Source organism: Schistocerca piceifrons, chromosome 1, assembly GCF_021461385.2.
Source record: "Schistocerca piceifrons isolate TAMUIC-IGC-003096 chromosome 1, iqSchPice1.1, whole genome shotgun sequence".
Taxonomy (NCBI): domain Eukaryota; kingdom Metazoa; phylum Arthropoda; class Insecta; order Orthoptera; family Acrididae; genus Schistocerca; species Schistocerca piceifrons.
In genome coordinates this window covers 1,031,072,515-1,031,086,026 of record NC_060138.1, presented here as the reverse complement: position 1 = coordinate 1,031,086,026, position 13,512 = coordinate 1,031,072,515, and the positions used below count along the sequence as shown (strand labels likewise).

At 41.6% G+C, this 13,512-nt stretch overlaps 1 protein-coding gene across 2 annotated transcripts in view; it reads right to left on the bottom strand.

The window, feature by feature from the left end:
* Window positions 1-1,085: 1,085 nt before the first annotated feature.
* The window catches only part of LOC124722631, a 359,671-nt gene continuing 347,244 nt past the window's right edge, over window positions 1,086-13,512 (bottom strand). For both annotated transcript variants that reach the window (XM_047247805.1, XM_047247866.1), the window contains one exon: window positions 1,086-2,364. In XM_047247805.1, coding sequence (XP_047103761.1) covers window positions 1,888-2,364 — 477 coding nt within the window. In that variant the 3' untranslated portion in view covers window positions 1,086-1,887. The remainder of the gene's footprint in view (window positions 2,365-13,512) is intronic.

Below are 13,512 nucleotides of genomic sequence, written 5' to 3'. Positions count from 1 at the left end.
CTCACCTGCAAGTCACACATGAAAAATAAATCAGTAGTACAGCAGATACAAGAATATGGCGAGAAACATCTGGTGTCTGATATAAAGGAAGATCTTGAACTCCCTATAGATGCGTTTAGAAGGCTGGAACTGACAAAAATAACAAGGCAGTGAAATATTTTGCGATGTCGCTGTTCGGGACTTCTCTTCTGTCCATGTAATTTACCCTGGAAGGAACACACATCAAGGATTTACTGAATGATTAATTTGGGTCTGGGAAATGATGATGAGGAACCGGCTGCAGAAGAAGAAAATGTGCATGCTGATCTGCCACCAGTTGAAGGTGACAGTGAAGGCGCTAAATTGTGCTACTGCTAAAGACTCATTTTTTGAATGCTGTAATTTATGACTGCAATTATCTGTCACCTTATTTATGTCATTTCATTGTAGCCATTTTTGTTACTGTTTTTGGTCAATAAAAAAAAATAAAAAAGAAAAAAAAGCGGCTCTAGGCGCTACAGTCTGGAACCGCGCGACCGCTACGGTCGCAGGTTCGAATCCTGCCTCGGGCATGGATGTGTGTGACGTCCTTAGGTTAGTTAGGTTTAAGTAGTTCTTAGTTCTAGTGGACTGATGACCTCGGACTTTAAGTCCCATAGTGCTCAAAGCCATTTGAACCATTTTTTTGAGTTGTGGTGTGTTTTTATGTTGCAATTAAGTGAGTGCAACCAGTTCCGCAACGTTATCGTGCAAAGCAGGGAAGCGAGCTCAAGTTTATGTTCTGTAGACATTGCTTGCATTAGAGAAGGAGCACTTGCTTGGAAAGGAAGAGACGTCACAAGATGCACCTGAAGTGATCAAAGCAGGATGGCCAGGATTCAAATTCGAACCTTGCTTCTCTCGTATATGAGTCCAGTTCCTTAATTAATGTGTCACGTCAAGCTGTAACAGTTATATGTTGCTTTCTTCTTCTGCAACATTCCATCAGATCAAGAAGAAAAGATTATGAATTGCAGCTTCCAGGGACGAAGAGTGCTTGTAGGATGAAACAAACTTACATATTTGGCTGAATATATACATACTATATTTCAGACAACTACACGTAATTATATGTATGGATAGTATTTATTTTCCTAAATAACACATTTACACTTTCGCTTTACATTCATCAGTTCAAGACATGATATCAACAACATATTTTAAGCACAAAACAAACTTTAATCATGATATAAACACCAAATAAATACCATTGAAGATATTCGTATGTAAGTCGTGAAAAGTTCGTCGCTCTTCGTAATTTTAGGAAGGGAATATAGTGGATCTGTCTGATAAACATCAAATAAGGACTAATATAAAAATTGTGTGGCACCATGGATATATCACATCGTTTTAAAGTGAAACTGATCACTCATGATTTGCTCATAAAAATCATTATCTCATCTTAATTGACTACCAGGTCCAAAAACTCGTAAAAAATATATTAACAAAGAGACTAGACTCCATCAACTTAAAAAAAAGAAAAAGAGACCATCATTATTCGACGCACTTGAAGATATATTTCAAATACTAAGGTCCTTAAAAAAATATGCTCGTTCTCAGGTTACTGTAAATTCCAAGATATTCATATTTTCTTTTCTTGTCTTCACTCGTGTCATTGAAAATACGTGAGCGGCGCCTAGAATTTATTAAACTTATGTATGTACCAACAAGATGGATATTAATCATAGTTCTTGGCAGAAATTAAAAAAAAAGATGGATGGAATTTTTTTTAAAAATAACTGCCCTTCATCTTTGTTCATAGCTTCCATTGTGACTGAAGTTATTTTTTCAGTACATTTACCAGAGAACAGATAAACATAGGTTTTCAAATGAAGCATGGCTGCTAATGCTACATTAGCACCTGTATTATTACAGGTTCGATGTGCCTTCTTCGATGTAGTGCTGAGTGCCTGGAGGGGCTCTGTAGCCAGGATATGTCGGATTCAAGGCATTCTGGGCAAAGAAAGCGGTGTAATCTTTCTTTACTCGGCGAGGCCTGAAAGCGGGGCCGCGAGCGAGCGCGAGGCGGGCTTCGTTTTCCGCCTGTGCCTGCACCTTGTAAGACTCTGGGGGCCACTTCTCGTCTCCACGCATTCTTCCCGATACTCCCTTCGTGGCTGCTGGCTGTGATGTGAAGACGGGTGGGGGCGGTTGGCTGATCGGAGCCTCTGGTCTCAGCACCACAGTCGCTGGCGGTGGCTCGAAATGTGCCGGTTGGTACACCTGCGCCTGGACCGGAGTCTGCTTTTGGGGGCTCGGCTGGTAGTTGTGCGGTGTTGCTACAGCAGGAGGGGACCAAGCGCTCTGAGGCTGGCCAGGGTTCCCTGGACTGATTCCTTCTGGGCCCTGAAACATAATAACATTGTCAACAACAGCCATTTTTGAATGAGATGAAATGATTTCATTTTTATGATGAGTAATACAGTGCTGTCAATCGTCTGTACTGAAATTTTTAAATTACGTCAACGTATGTACACTACTGGCCACTAAAATTGCTACACCAAGAAGAAATGCAGATGATTAACAGGTATTCATTGGACAAATATATTATACTACAACTGACATGTGATTACATTTTCACGCAATTTGGGTGCATAGATACTGAGAAATCAGTACCCAGAACAACAACCTCTGGCCGTAATAACGGCCTTCATACGCCTGGGCATTGAGTCAAACAGAGCTTGGATGGCGTGTACAGGTACAGTTGCCCATGCAGCTTCAACACGATACCACAGTTCTTCAAGAGTAGTGACTGGCGTATTGTGACGAGCCAGTTGCTCGGCCACCATTGACCAGACGTTTTCAATTGGTGCGAGATCTGGAGAATGTGCTGGCCAGAGCAGCAGTCGAACATTTTCTGTATCCAGACAGGCCAGTACAGGACCTGCAACATGCGGTCGTGCATTGCCCTGCTGAAATGTAGGGTCTCGCAGTGATCGAATGAAGGGTAGAGCCACGGGTCGTAATACATCTGAAATGTAACTTCCACTGTTCAAAGTGCCGTCAATGCGAATAAGAGGTGACCGAGACGTGTAACGAATGGCACCCCATACCATCATGCTGGGTGATACGCCAGTATGGCGATGACAAATACACGCTTCCAATGTGAGTTCACCGCGATGTCGCCAAACACGGATGCGACCATCATGATACTGTAAACATAACCTGGATACATCCGAAAAAATGACGTTTTGCCATTCGTGTACCCAAGTTCGTCGTTGAGTACACCATCGCAGGCGCTCCTGTCTGTGATGCAGCGTCAAGGGTAACAGCAGCCATGGTCTCCGAGCTGATAGTCCATTCTGTTGCAAACGTCGGCGAACTGTTCGTGCAGATGGTTGTTGTCTTGCAGACGTCCGCATCTGTTGACTCAGGGATCGAGACGTGGCTGCACGATCTTTTACAGCCATGCGGATTAGATGCCTGTCATCTCGACTGCTATAGTTCAATTCTTTTATCTTGGCGGCTCGCGCATGCCCGCCTAGACGCGGGAGATTGCTGCGTTGCCAGTTGCACACGACGCACGCGCCAAGAGAAGCAGTGCCATAGTATAGCATAGTTCGCAAGCTTACGTTTAGGGGGGAGCGCGCAGTTCATGAAGTAAAGCCACCACGGCCGCATTAACCCTTTCGCTGCTACAAAGACGTGCTCCCTGCATTCCGCGCTGTGGGCGATTTTGTCACTGCACTGCTTGCCTGTGCAGACACATTGTGTTCCGACTGCTTTGACACTCTTTATCATTCGATTCCACAAAAACTATTTGGCTCAAAAATTAGATTTTTACCTATCTTCTTGACTGATACCTTCCCCCATAAATGACTTAATTTTGTTTCGATGTTCAACGCAGTTATTATGCAGCATTAAATATAGTAAACCATTGCACGAAATTTTGAAGAGTTTGCAGAGGTAAAGTCCATAGAGTATACTTTCCGGATGGTCGATTTTAGTTGCCACAATGTTGAGAATGAAATGTGGACAAGATACCTATATATTTCATTTAATTTAAGTACCACATAAGTGTCGTATGTAATATTGAGAAATATTCCACCTTTCGCGACTGTAACAAAAGTTTTACTTACACTGGGCACGTTTGGCTTTATTTTAAAGCACTTCAATCAATCAAAAGGAAGTAGACAAAATACATTAAACAAAACTGTGGACTTACAAAAACATTAGGACTTGAATATACCGTCTGTCAGTGAAGTGCTCAGAGCTATGTCAAATATAATTTTGTGTGTGGCACACACAAACAGCATTTATTTGCTAAAACACTGATGAGCCAACACAAACGTTGAATATTGTGCTACCGCAGCACAAAACTACGAAAGGTGACTTGGTAATGGAGGACAAAAAATACAGTCCTCTTATGATGCTTCAAAAGAGAAAAACGCGTCTGGTCTAAATAAGGCGCTTATTACAGTTGCAGAAGAGGGATATATTTCAATACCATTGGTAAAACTGCGACTGTGGAACAAAAACAAGAAATAGAACATGAATACCATTGTGTATGTGCCATACCTTTCACCGATGGAAGTGCTTTAAAATAAAGCCAAACGCGCCCTGTGTAAATAAAACTTTTATTACAGTTGCGAAAGACGGAATATTTCTCAATATTACATACGACACCTATGTGGTACTTAAATTAAATGAGATATTGTTATACAGTAAATATTATATGGAATTTAGGTATCTTGTCCACATTTCATTCTCAACATTGTGGCAACTAAAATCGACCATCCGGAAAGTATACGCTATGGACTTTTACCTCTGCAAACTCTTCAAAATTTCGTGCAATGGTTTACTACATTTAATGCTGCGCATCAAAACAAAATTAAGTCATTTATGGGGGGAAGGTATCAGTCAAGAAGACGTGTAAAAATCAAATTTTTTGGCCAAATAGTTTTTGTGAAATCGAATGATAAGTGTGTCAAAGCAGTGGGAACACCATGTGTCTGCACAGGCGAGAAGTGCAGTGATGACAAAATCGCGCACAGCACGGAATGCGGGGAGCACGTGTCTGCAGCAGCGAAAAAGTTAATGAAGAGGCAAAGCACAAGAAATTTCATTCAAACGAATAAAATTCGTGAAGTAAGGCACTCCAATATTATTTTTAAATAAAGAAAATATTAAGCAAAGCCCAGGGTTTGAACTCTTAAACTTTCACTTTGCAGTCCAATACCTTCACCGTTGCGCTATCTTAGCTCATCAAACAGTCGAACTCCACAAGGACTCTAACACCTCACGCAACTACTTATAAACACTGTTGGTATGACTATGAATTACTCACGCTTCGTCGAAGTACAATAGGAAATAAACAATTACCGCTGTTCTTTATCGCGAAAAAGCAGTTCGTGGGATTGAAACAAACACCTTTCCTTGCTATCGCCTGAATTAGGAGTCTTATTGCTTGTTTGGTTTAATTAATTAATAGAATATGAAGCAGTTGGTATAAAGAATACTTTTTCCAAACTTTCTATAAAAGAAAGTCTGCTATCAAGACATTGCTTTTGTTCTGTTACTTTATTTATGACTGAACGTTTCTAAAACTGGAGACTCTCGTCCGTGCTCTGCACTGCAGTCGAGATCTTGCAACGTCGTTCTCTGTTCATTGGCTGACTGTGTTTTGTGACGTCAGATGCGCAGAACGAACCTAAACTCGGCCGCCAAGATATATGACGCGCACTTTAGTGATACGAGGCCGTTGGGATCCAGCAAGGCGCTCCGTATTACCCTCCTGAACCGACCGATTCCATATTCTGCCAACAGTCATTGGATTTCGACCAACGCGAGCAGCAATGTCGCGATACGATAAACCGCAATCGCGATAGGCTACAGTCTGACCTTTATCAAAGTCAGAAACGTGATGGTACGCATTTCTCCTCCTTACACGAGGCATCACAACAACGTTTCACCAGGCAACGCCGGTCAACTGCAGTTTGTGTATGACAAATAGGTTGGAAACTTTCCCTGTGTCTTCACGTTGTAGGTGTCGCCACCGGCGCCAACCTTGTGTGAAAGCTCTGAAAAGCTAATCATTTGCATATCACAGCATCTTCTTCCTGTCGGTTAAATTTCGAGTCTGTGGCACGTCATCTTCGTGTAGCAATTTTAATGGCCGTTAGTGTAATATCTTGCACGAGTTCAATAAATACAATGAGTCGCGCCACATAATGGGCATATATATAAAGTGAGCATAGAAACTGCGCATGGCTTCAGGATGAAACCCAAAGTCACATGACATTAGTATAGTACTGTCGTTTACATTTTGCACTAAGGCTGATACATGGTCCAGGCCACACACTGCCTATGTTTGATGTCAACATGCAATAACCACTCACAGACAGCATGTGCCAGCACTAGCAATAGAGGGTATATGAGGCATGTCGGGGGTGGGGGCGATGCGGGAAACAGCACAGTTGTTATCATAATGCGGAAATGGAGCGTTTTATCTGACAACGAAGAGGACATGATCATTGGCTTTAGGGCTAGGTGTGGTTTGTATACTATGGAATACTTCTAGATAAGCTAAAGTACTGGGGTATGAATGGGACAGTGCTCAAATGGTTTAAAATTTACCTAACTGGAAGAATGCAGAAAGTTGAAATAAACAGTTCACATAATATACAAAAAACTGATGATTTCTCAAACTGGGGAACAATCAAGAATGGGGTGCCACAATGTTTGGTCTTGGGTCCTCTGCTGTTCTTAATATATAATAATGACTTGCCATTCTACATTGACCAAGATGCATAGCTGGTACTTTTTGCCGATGATACAAATAAAGTTATCACTTCCGACAGACAAGAATTAACTGGTGAAATTGTAAACGATGTTTTTCAGAAAATCATTAAGTGGTTCTCTGAAATGGGCTCTCATTAAACTTTGACAAAACACAGTATATTCAGTTCCACACAGTAAGTGGAATGACACCATTAATAAATATAGACTTCGATCAGAAATCGGTAGCTAAGGTAGAATATTCAAAATTTCTAGGTGTATGCATTGATGAGGGGTTGAACTGGAAAAAACACACTGAGGATCTGCTGAAACGTTTGAGTTCAGTTACTTACGCTATTAGGGTCATTGTAAATTTTGGCGATATACATCTGAGTAAATTAGCTTATCACGCCTATTTTCATTCTCTGCTTTCGTATGGCATCATATTCTGGGGTAACTCATCATTGAGTAAAAGAGTGTTCACTGCACAAAAGCGTGTAATCAGAATAATTGCTGGAGCTCATCCAAGATCATCCTGCAGACACTTATTTAAAGAGCTAGAAATCTTCACTGTAGCCTCGCAATATATATATTCACTTATGAAATTTGTTATTAACAATCCGAACGAATTCAAAAGTAATAGCAGTGTACATGGCTACAACATTAGGAGAAAGGATGATCTTCACTACTCAATGTTAAATCTAACTTTGGCGCAGAAGGGGGAAAATTATGCTGCCACAAAAGTCTTTGGTCACTTACCTAATAGCATAAAAAGTGTGACAAATAGCCATACAGCATTTAAAAGGAAATTAAAAGAATTTCTTAATGGCAACTCCTTCTACTCATTAGATGAATTTTTGGATATAGTAAGTGGGTAATTTCCCAACCCCCACAAAAAATAATTAAAAAAATAATAAAAATTAAAAATATTGAGTGTCATGTAATATTTTGTCTAATCTAATATCTTGTATAGACACCTTTTATTAACCTGACATGTTCCACATCATTACGAAGTGTCGTATTCATGATCTGTGGAACAAGTACTAATCTAATCTAATCTATTCACGTGCTCTGCCGTTAAGTATACTGTGTGTCGCAAAACGGCGCTAACCAAAATTGGCACTGAGACAACTGTGGTGCACCAAGGACCACAGACGACAGTCGTGAACGGCGCCTACTGATATGTGAACGCACAATTAGACGCGCAACTGTTGAGCAACTGATCGCCCAGATGAACTAAGAGACAACCATGAGTGTCTCCTCTACGACCGTTCAGCGAAAGCTGCTGCACAAGGGCCTGCACAGCAGGTGCCTGTTTCATTCATATAAGCTGATTGCTGTTCACTGGCGGCGAATACTGCTATCTGCACGGCAGTAGCGCAACTGGACGTCAACCGAGTGGCGACAAGTGGTCTTTTTAGATAATCACGTTTTATACCCCATTGGTCAGCTGGCCGTTGGAGTGCACGGCATGAAACGTCTGAATGCAAACAAGGCAGCCGAGATTAGAATAAATAGCAACAATTTTAACAGAGACTTGGAGTACACGCGTAGTAGTGAGTGGACGTGGGCTTTGGATATCGAAAGAAAGCAAAGACGGACCCTTGGTGCTTGTAGGGATGCGGAAGCGACAGTTTTAAACGCGGCACCAGGCTCCCCTCCCCGATCTAAATGACATTATTCGTCCCCCGGCGGTCCGGAACTGCTGCTACCCTATGGTGAAATCGTGAGTATGTAATCCATAGACATTCCTACTGGAGCCACAAAGATTAACAGGGTAACAATTCTTTTCCAGCACCGCTATTGCAATGTGGATTTTTATGTTAGAACGTGTAGTAAACGGAGAACTCCTATATTCTAAGAATTCTTACAATATTTGATTGCACGTTGTACATTAAATTGCGTTACAGAGTAAAACTATAATTTGTGTTAATAAAAAATGACGTTTCATAAATTAAAATGGCAGACTGCGCTTAAGAAACACTGAAAATTGCAAAATACGTGCAAAATATTTTGAGCAGGTTCTTAATTGTCCGGAACCCATGTATAAACAAGAATTCTCAAACACTCATGAAAATTTATACGAAGATTAACTTTCAACTACCAAAGAAACTGAAGACGTAATAAAAACCTAAAGAAAAACAGTAAAGCTACTGGAGAAACTCTACAGAGCGGAACTTTTGTAATGGTCTCTATCAAAAATAAAAAAGTTAGCTAGAATTAATATTTGAAGAAATATGGAAAATAGCAAAAATTACATGAGAGTGAAAGGCAGCCTTGATACATCTATTACATAAGAACAGCAATAAACGCTGCGTTAACAACTACAGAAGAATTCCTTTGCTACCTATTGCATAACGTATTTTCCTAAGATTTTGCCAGACAGAGTAGAAACATCACTGGACAGTTATTTAAGGGAATAACAGGGTGGTTGTAGGAAGGGCAGATCATGCTCTGAACAAATATTTAATCCGAAGTCAGTCATTCACCACGGATTTCTAAATTCAAAAAATATTGTAGTAATGTTTGATGGTTTCAAAAATGCCTTTGGTTCCGTTGACAGACGAAGTATAGATAAAATAATACGAGAAGTTAGTGCAAAGTCTAAATTAGTAAATGTAGTTCGTGAAACACTCACAGACATAGCATCTCACATGAAATTTATAGGAGAAATATCTCAGTCCTTCAAAATAAACACAGTGCTACGGCAAGGTAATGGTCTACCACGGATTCTGTTCTAGAAAAAAAAACAGAACTTCAAATGAAAAATTAAATTAATAAAAGACTTCAGCAAGAAAGCTGTGAAGAGGAAACGAAAATATTTGAATAAACTGTCTCGGATTTGTAGATGACTTTGTTGTATAAGGGTCGTTCAAAAAGAAACGAGCCGAAGGCATAATTACAGAAGAAACCAGTACCTGTATGCTAGAAGTATTGACCCTGGCTGTTGAGACGCTTGTACCACTGTAACGCAAGCCGGTGAATGACTGTCTCATAAAATTCCCGGGGCTGCGATGTTAACCAGTTCCATACGTATAGCTGGACATAGTCGTCCGAGGTGAATCGTTTGCCCCACAGAGCAGTTTTAAGCGGAACAAAAACGGCGTAATCACAGGGAGAGAGGTCCGGACAGCATGGAGGGTGGCCGAGAACCTCCCATTTGAATCTCTGCAGGAGTGCCGCGACCGTGTTGGCCGTATGAGGCTTTGTATTGTCGTGGAGCAGAATCACCCCACGGGTGAGATTGCCTGGTCGTTTTGATTTGATCGCTTGGCGAAGAGTGGTCAAGATTTTCTAGCAACGCTGGGCATTCACTGTTGTCCCGTGCTGCAGGAAGTGAATCAGAAGGGGGCCATCTTTGTCAAAGAAGAACGTCAGCATAGGGGCAAACGATCCACTTCGGACGACGACGTCCAGCTGTACGTGCGGAACTGGTTAACATCGCAGCACAGGAACTTTATGAGACAACCATTCACAGCAACAGCCAGGGTCAATACTTCTAACATACAGGTACTGGTTTCTGTAATTATGCCTTCAGCTCGTTTCTTTTTGAAAGCCCCTTATACTTTCTGAAACCGTGACATCCGCTGTAATACAAACCTAACTTTTGGAAGAAATAGCGAGTAAGAACGTTTTAAGAAATTATGCAGGAAGAAAAACAAATTTTTTACAAACCGAAATACCTGAAAACAGTAATTGGCCAAATTGAAAAGTTAAAAAAATTTAAATATCTTGGGAAGATAAACCAGGAAATTTTTTTGGAAAAAGATGCTATATAGAGTAAAGGATAACTGAAATCGGAAGGGCCTATGGCGTAACTAAAGATCTTTACAACAAAAAAAGACTGTTTGAAAATAGACATTACAATAAAGTAGTGAGGTCAGGATGTTTAAATGCAAGAGAATGTCTAGCATTGAACTTTAATTTAGCTAAGTTAGAACTTTTAGAAAGGCGAATCATTAAGAAAATATTAAGTCAACGAGCCGGCCGCGGTGGTCTCGCGGTTAAGGTGCTCAGTCCGGAACCGCGCGACTGCTACGGTCGCAGGTTCGAATCCTGCCTCGGGCATGGATGTGTGTGATGTCCTTAGGTTAGTTAGGTTTAAGTAGTTCTGAGTTCTAGGGGACTGATGACCACAGATGTTAAGTCCCATAGTGCTCAGAGCCATTTGAACCATTTGAACCATTAAGTCAACGAAAATATATTCGAAAGTTGGAAATTACGTAGTAATGATGGCATCGATCGAAACATAGAAAACATATAAGAAGTAATAAGGAAAAGAATATTGGTATTCTTTGGACCGAATGCAGAAAAATATTTGAGAGAGAAGACGCTACAAACAAGTTGGACCCATTAATTTAAAAAAGCATTTAGAGAAAAAAATATTAAATCTGAAGAAATGAATGACAGAGAAGTGTTTAGATAAAAAGTATTGAATACGGAAGGATTCCACGTAACAGGAGCGAAAAAGAACTGGTCTATGGTGGTTAGAAGATACGAAGGAAAAAAACAATGGTGAACAAGTGAAAGAGTACTGGAAGGCAATAAGAGAATAACGAATATGGAATTGAAACTAGCACGACGGGAAGACGTATACTGTCATACCAGCCCACAGCTAGCAATCTTCATGAACTGACACAGCAAGTATATCAGGAATGACAAAAGATTCCTCAAGAAGACATTCGGGGGCTGTTTGAAACTATGCCACAACGAACACAGGGGTCTATTTGTCACCCTGAGGGTCACCCATCATACTGATGTTGATGGTCCACATCAGTACTGAACTGAATGAATGTTTAAATATTTAATAGCCAAATATTGATAAATATAGGACTGATGCTTCGTGGATTAACGCTTTCCATTTCCGTCAATGTATGAGGCAGGAGCTGCCACTGAATGTTAGCAGTTGCCTTACTTGAACCGTTTCCGGATGAGTTATATGCATCACATAAACACCTGAACTAGGGCAGGCAAGAAATCCCTGTTTGCTAATACAAACGAAGTTTCACGATTGCAGTCGGTGCAGACCCAAGATTGGAAGTGAGTCACCCGATTAGGCAAACCACGTTCCTGCCAGAATAGCAATGATAGGCGAAGTCGCGTTCACCATATAGCTCAGGAAGACTTCCAGAAGAATGGGCAACTGTGAGGTGTTTTCATTGGGTGGAAGCTATCGAGTTGATACGTTCCTCGAATGAGAGTCGGTGCGTACGGAGGTGAGCCAGTTTCTTCCCTTTGCCATCATCTCAACAAGTACACTGTCTTTGAAGATGACAGTTTACGTGTTAAACGAGTTAAAAAGGCAACACGTCGGATCTAGGAACATTATGGGTTATCGCGATTCTAAACTTTCTAAAGCAAAGGCTTTAGGAGTAGGAATGGACGGACATTGATCTGTCCTTCATCTAGAACTTTTCCAGTCCATGCCACAACTGATACCAAGGCTAGTGCAGATGTTAACTCGATTATGACGAAGATATGTACTCTTTTCATTTCAGTGAGCCTACTTATGCACGATGGCACAAGAACCAAAATTTGACGAAATGTGTCAAAAGCAACACTAAAGAATTTCAGAAAGTGTAACTAAGAAGTACACTACTGGCCATTAAAATTGCTACACCACGAAGATGACGTGCTACAGACGCGAAATTTAGCCGACAGGAAGAAGATGCTGTGATATGCAAATGATTAGCTTTACAGAATATTCACACAATGTTGGCTCCGGTGGCGACACCTACAACGTGCTGACATGAGGAAAGTTTCCAACCGATTTCTCATACACAAACAGCAGTTGACCGGCGTTGCCTGGTGAAACGTTGTTGTGACGCCTCGTATAAGGAGGAGAAATGCGTACCATCACGTTTCCGACTTTGATAAAGGTCGGATTGTAGCCTATCGCGATTGCGGTTTATCGTATCACGACATTGCTGCTCGCGTTGGTCGAGATCCAATGACTGTTAGCAGAATATGGAATCGGTGGGTTCAGGAGGGTAATACGGAACGCCGTGCTGGATCCCAACGGCCTCGTATCACTAGCAGTCGAGATGACAGGCATCTTACACGCATGGCTGTAACGGATCGTGCAGCCGCGTCTTGAACCCTTCGATCCCTGAGTCAAGAGATGGGGACGTTTGCAAGACAACAACCATCTGCACGAACAGTTCGACGACGTTTGCAGCAGCATGGACAATCAGCTCGGAGACCATGGCTGCTGTTACCCTTGACGCTGCATTACAGACAGGAATCCAGGTTCTGTTTACAGCATCATAATGGTCGCATCCGTGTTTGGCGAAAACACGGTGAACGCACATTGGAAGCATGTATTCGTCATCGCCATACTGGCGTATCACAAGGCGTAATGGTATGGGGTGCCATTGGTTACACGTCTCGGTCACTCCTTGTTCGCATTGACGGCACTTTGAACAGTGGACGTTACATTTCACATGTTTTACGACCCGTGGCTCTACCCTTTATTCGATCCCTGCGAAACCCTACATTTCAGCAGGATAATGCACGACCGCATGTTGCAGGTCCTGTACGGGCCTTTCTGGATACAGAAAATGTTCGACTGCTGCCCTGGCCAGCACATTCTCCAGATCTCTCACCAACTGAAAACGTCTGGTCAATGGTGGCCGAGCAACTGGCTCATCACAATACGCCAGTCACTACTATTGATAAACTGTGGTATCGTGTTGAAGCTGCATGGGCAGCTTTACCTGTACACGCCATCCAAGCTCTGTTTGACTCAATGCCCAGGCGTATGAAGGCCGTTATTAC